This window comes from Nicotiana tomentosiformis, chromosome 8 (genome assembly GCF_000390325.3).
Source record: "Nicotiana tomentosiformis chromosome 8, ASM39032v3, whole genome shotgun sequence".
Lineage (NCBI taxonomy): Eukaryota > Viridiplantae > Streptophyta > Magnoliopsida > Solanales > Solanaceae > Nicotiana > Nicotiana tomentosiformis.
In genome coordinates, this window is record NC_090819.1 from 16,610,674 (window position 1) to 16,617,091 (window position 6,418).

General features: G+C 45.7%; 1 protein-coding gene across 1 annotated transcript; it reads right to left on the reverse strand.

The window, feature by feature from the left end:
* Nucleotides 1-5,261: 5,261 nt before the first annotated feature.
* LOC138897121 (WEB family protein At5g55860-like) lies at nt 5,262-5,780 on the reverse strand. Its single transcript, XM_070183078.1, has one exon. The coding sequence runs from the start codon at nt 5,778-5,780 to the stop codon at nt 5,262-5,264; it is 519 nt and encodes a 172-aa protein (XP_070039179.1).
* Between the last annotated feature and the right edge of the window lie 638 nt (nt 5,781-6,418).

Consider the following 6,418-nt stretch of genomic DNA (forward strand, 5'->3'; position numbering starts at 1 on the left):
AAAATATCATGGCACTCACGGCCACATAACAGAGGATTGCCGACAATTAAGAGATGAAGTAGCCCGGTTATTCAACAACGGACATCTCCGGGAGTTCTTGAGCGATCGAGCCAAAAATTATTTCAGGAATAGAGATTCTAATAAACAGACCAAGCAAGAGGAACCTCGGCATGTCATTAACATGATCATTGGTGGAGTCGATGTCCCCCAGGGGCCAATGTTGAAGCGTACCAAAGTATCCACCACGAGAGAAAAACGGACGTGAGGTTACGTACCAGAAGGGACCTTATCTTTCAATGACGAGGACGCTAAAGGCATCGTGCAACCCCACAATGATGCACTGGTAATATCTATACTCATAAATAAATCTCGAGTTAAGCGTGTGTTAATTTATCCAGGTAGCTTGGCCAATATCATTAGATTGAGGGTCGTGGAACAGCTCGGTCTACAAGATCAAATCGTGTCTGCAGTTCGAGTTCTAAACGGATTCAACATGGCATGTGAGACCACTTAAGAGGAGATAACATTGCCGGTGAACACCGGCAGGACCATTCAGGAAGCCAAGTTCTATGTAATCGAAGGAGATATGAGGTACAATGCTCTATTCGGGTGGCCATGGATTCACAACATGAGGGCAATACCCTCGGCTCTACACCAAGTGTAGTCCCGATATCCACACTTACAATGCCAAAAGGTATGGGTTCGATCGTCAAGAGAGAAGCCAAATAGCAATTACCTACACGGGCCCCGACCCAACCAGAGAACCAGGGGACCGATGAAGATGACGACTACGGGGTTCCCATATTTTTTATAACCCCCGATGACTCCGACGCCACCAAATCAACGGTCGAAAAACTGGAGCAGGTCATATTGATCGAGCATTTGCTCGATTGAAAGTTATACCTGGACACGGGGTTAAGTCTCAAGCTCAGGAAAAAGCTCATTAAATTCTTTATAGCTAACATTGATTGTTTCACTTGGTCCTACCTTGATATGACAGGGATCCCCCCAGAAATAACCACTCACAAGCTAAGCCTGGACCCGAAATTTCATCCGGTCAAACAGAAAAGGAGACCTCAGTTCTAAGTCAAGCATGCATTCATTAAAGACGAGGTATCTAAGCTCCTTAAAATAGGGTCCATTCGGGAGGTTTAGTACCCGGACTGGTTAGCAAACCTAGTGGTAGTCCCTAAAAAAGGGAATAAATTAATAATGTGTGTAGAGTATAAAGATTTGAATAAGGCATGTCCCAAGGACTCTTTCCCTTTGCCAAACATCGATCTCATGATCGATACGACGGCCGACCACTAGATCCTCAGTTTGCTCGATGCCTATTCTCGCTATAACCAAATTTGGATGGACCCGGGCAATCAGAAAAAAACGTCCTTCATCACTAAGTACGGTACCTATTGCTATAACGTAATGCCATTCAGACTAAAAAAATACTGGTGTCACTTACCAACGCATAGTAAATCGGATGTTCAAAGAACAGATAGGAAAATGAATGGAGGTTTATATTTATGATATGTTGGTTAAGTCCCTGCGAGCAGAGGACCATTTGATGCATTTGCAAGAAACCTTTGACATATTGAAGAAGTACAATATGAAGCTGAACCCAAAAAAATGTGCATTCGGAGTCGGACCCGAGAAATTTCTCGGATTCATGGTGTCTAACTGGGGGATCGAAATCAATCTTGATAAAATCAAGGCCATAGAGGACATTACCGCAGTGGACAACGTGAAGGCCGTGCAAAGGTTAACCGGACATATAGCTGCTTTGGGTCGATTTATCTCGAGGTCCTTCGACAAGAGCCATCGGTTCTTCTTACTGTTGAAGAAGAAGAATAACTTCTCATGGACTCTGGAGTGCCAACAAGCCTTAGAGGAACTCAAACGGTACCTCTCGAGCCCACCTTTGCTTCACACTCCGAAAGCAGACAAATAATTGTACCTATACTTAGCAGTATCTGAGGTGGCGGTAAGTGGAGTCCTGGTTCGGGAAGAAAAAGGTACGCAATTTCCTATCTATTATGTTAGCAGAACTCTAGGTGAGGCAGAAACTAGGTATCCTCACCTAGAAAAATTGGCGCTCGCTTTGTTAAGCGCCTCTAGGAAGATAAAGCCATATTTTTAATGCCACCCCATATGTGTTGTAACTACTTACCCATTAAGGAACATAATGCATAAACCCGAGCTCTCGGGACGACTGGCCAAATGTGTCGTGGAAATCAGCGTGTACGATATCGAATATCGACCCTGGACCGCCATCAAATCTCAAATCTTGGCAGACTTCGTGGCCGACTTTATGCCGGCCCTTATACCCGAGATCGAAAAAGAGTTGTTGTTGAAATTGGGGAGTTCTTCGGGAATCTGGACCCTCTTTACGGACGGTGCCTCAAATGCAAAGGGGTCTGGATTTGTCATCGTATCGAAGCCACCGACAGGTAATGTAGTTAGACAATCTATTAGGACTGTAAAATTGACTAACAACGAGGCCGAGTATGAGGCCATAATTACAGGTCTCGGACTGGCTAAAAGCTTGGGGGTAGAGGTGATCGAGGCTAAGTAGGACTCCCTCCTTGTGGTGAACCAAATTAATGGGACGCTCGAAGTCAGAGAGGAGTGAATGCAAAGATACCTGGATAAACTACAAATAACGCTACACCGATTCAATGAGTGGACTCTGCAACATGTACCTCGGGATCAAAACAGTGAGGCCGATGCTCTTGGTAACTTGGGATCGTCGGTCGACAACGATGAGTTCAACTCGGGGACGGTCGTACAACTCATGAGATCGGTAGTGGAAGAGGGTCATGCCGAGATAAACTCAACCAGCCTAACCTAGAGAATAGAGGGCTCTACGTACAAAGGCAGCCCGATTCAGTTGTCCGAAGACGGTACCTTATTCAGGAGAACGTTAGATGGCCCACTCGTAATATGTCTAGGACCGGGAAATACCGAGTATGTCATGAGGGAAATCCACGAGGGCACCTGCGGGAACCATTCGGGTGCTGACTCATTGGTTCGGAAGATAATCAGCGTCGGCTATTACTGGATTGATATGGAAAAAGACGCAAAGGAGCTCATACGAAAATGCGACGAGTGTCAGAGGCATGCTCTGATGATCCACTTATCCGGGAGCCGTTGCATTCGGTCTTGTCACCCTGGCCATTCATTAAATGGGGGATGAACATCGTTGGTCCCCTGCCTTGGGCGCCCGGTAAGGCTCGATTTATCTTATTTATGACTGATTATTTCTCTAAGTGAGTGGAAGCCCAGGCATTTGAGAAAGTTAGGGAGAAGAAAGTTATTGATTTCATCTAGGACCACTTAATATGCCGGTTTGGAATGCCGGCCGAGATCGCATGCGACAACGGGAAGCAGTTCATCAGCAGCAAAGTGAGCAAGTTTTTCGAGGACCATAAGAGCAAAAGAATCCTATTGGCACCCTATCACCCTAGTGGGAACGGACAAGTAGAGTCCACGAACAAAACCTACTCCAAAACCTCAAAAAGAGGTTGACAGACGCCAAAAGTAAATGGAAAGAAATCTTGCTTGATGTCCTATGGTCATATCGTATGACCTCAAAATCCAGTACAGTGGCCACCCCGTTCTCATTGGTCTATGGTGCCGAAACTCTAATACCGGTCGAAGTGGGAGAACCGAGTCTTAGGTTCCGATATGCCACAAACGAGTCAAACGACGAGGCCATGAGTACGAGCTTGGAACTTTTAGACAAAAGGGCATGAGGCCGCCCTCGTCCGGTTGGCCGCACAAAAACAACGGATCGAAAGGTATTACAATCGGAGAGCCAACATTCGACACTTTAATGTCGGGGACTTGGTGTTAAGGAAGGTCACAGTAAGTACCCGGAACTCGAATGAAGGGAAGCTAGGGCCAAACTGGGAAGGTCCGTATCAAATTATCGAGATCACCGAAAAAGGATCGTACAAATTTGGAGCAATGAACGGTGAGAGACTACCGAACAACTGAAACGTAACTCACTTGAAACGATACTACTGCTAAGGTACGACCCCATTCATTTCTTTTCTTTACATATTGGACTAACACTTCTAGGTAACGGTCAAGGAATGATACAACTTTTAGGCCTGAAAGCACGCGTTGCACTCTTTTTCCCTTGAACCGGTTTCGTCCCAAGTGGGTTTTCCGGCAAGGTTTTTAACAACGCAACAATGGATCATGCTAAATTAAGATTGAAGACCAGCTATGAACTAGTGTCAAAGATCATGTCAATAATATCTGAAGCTTCTCTAAAATTCGGCCTCGAATACATGGGAGCATCACCCTCGGACAACGATTTTAGCAAGGAAAGAAACTTTGTGTTCGAACAGTCTAGGCTCGATGGGTAGGATTTACTGTAAGGGCCAAATAGTCAAATGAACCATATCCATATAGACCACCCAAGCCATAACAAAAAGCTTGAACACATTTGTAACCTTGTATATTACATACAAAAATGAAAGAACGTTTCTCCTTACAGATAAATATTTTGTCCCTTAAAGATTTTCTATATTCGGTCCCCTAAAGATATCGAGCCCAAGGGCCACCTCTGTCCGGATCCAAGAGATCACAATCACTCGGGGACCGTCGTCCAAGGTAGGCTCGGGCGACCTGGGATATCAAAGCTTAGAGGCATAAAGCTTATTAGGCAGTGCCCGAACTTTAAAGGCTACGACCATCCCCATTCGGGACTATTGTCATGGGCAAGCCCGGATAACTCGGGGTAACGAGCCCATTGGGCAACACCTAAACTTAAAAGGCTACGACCGTCCTAAGAATGGCTTGGAGACGTCCGAGATCCGTAACCAAAATATAAGGCCTTCAAAATTTCTAAACCAATTTGAAGGCTACCCTCGACAAAATTATAAAAAATACTAAGTGAACTTTTTGGGAAAAACTTCCGGTCATACCAAGCCTCCCTCCACGAGCCTTAAGAAAAATAGTCTCGAAAATGAACAATGTTCGAACCTCCGAATAAGACCTAATTATTACGTGCTAAGGCATCTGAAATCTTTGCAATCATAAAGAAAAAAGCAAAAAAGAATCAAGCTTGAAAATTGCCGAAGGAAAAAAGGCTTATATATATATACACACACACACACAGAGACACAAATGTTTACAAAGGCCAAATGGCCTCAACAAAATACAAAGGTACAAAAGCAAAAATTACAAGGCACCTAAGAAGCCTAATCCTCACCAGGGCCCGCCTCATCACCGGGGCCGTCAAAATCTTCCTCATCCTAGGGGTACGCCAACTTCTTGGCCTCGGCCTTGAGCCTCTTAACATTTTCGAGCTCGACCGATAAATCGAACCCTCGGGCATGAACCTCTTCGAGAGCCTCCCTCTGGGACTGCCACTTCACATGATTGACTATCGCCTTTAAGAGTTCGTGAGCTGCCTTAGTATTGGCTTTGTACTGGGCCACCATCTTATCGGCATCGGCCTTGGCTATTTCAGCCACTGACATGGTTGTTTTAAGCTCCTTGGCAAGGGTCTCCCGATCCGCAACAGTCGAGCTCAGTTGGGACTGGAGCTCCTCAATTTTTTGGGACCGTGCCTCTGTTTTCTCCTTCATCGATCGAAGTTGGGCCTTCGCCGATGCCAATTTCTCCCGAGCTGTTTCCTTTTCAGAAACCAACCGGTCCATCTTGCCCTTCCACTCCTCGACCATGGCCTTGACTTCGTCCATCTCAGCCCGGAGCTGGTCAACCCGATCAATCTTCTGCTGGACCTGTGGATTCTCAACATTAGACACCATGTCTAGCTCATCATCACTAGCTTAAAAAAACTTTACCTATTCCAATAGGTCGCCATGTTCTTTCTGAGCTGCATCTAACTCGGCTCGGAGGCTCTTGATTTCATCCTCACGTTGCTCGCTGAGAAGTTTATACATGCTTCTTTTCTCAGCAAGCTCTTTATCTTCGGCCTCGAGTTGGCTCAGTTCATTCCGGTACCGTAGAAAGGTCTCGTGGTGGAGCACCGAGGCTTGCAAATATGAGGAAAGATATTAGAATTATCAAAAAATTAGTTTAAATATCATAAGAAATATTAGAATCGTCAAGAATTATCAAGAGTTACCCGTTTCAGCACCTGTTGTGCTTCGTTGAACGGACATGGCGCGTCTACCTCGTTCATTTTGGCATGTTCGGTCACCAGGCACCGAAGGTAACTGGCTATCCCTAAGGGGGAGGAGAAGACCCGAGCATCCTCTGGAACTATGATAACGATTATCTGCTTCTGACCAGGATCCGTGCTCGGAGCAAGGAACCGGTTGGTTAATTTCGGGCTCGAGCTCGACCCGCCAGCTTCTGAAGGTGGACTTTTCCTTGGCACCTCTAACTCACCCAACCCAGTAAAATCCTCTGGGACTGATGAGTCTATACCGTAAAAAAGGCC

Bases quoted from the DNA above. Each gene is read 5' to 3' on its own strand.
- LOC138897121 (XM_070183078.1), bottom strand. From the start codon at position 5,780: ATGGTGTCTAATGTTGAGAATCCACAGGTCCAGCAGAAGATTGATCGG.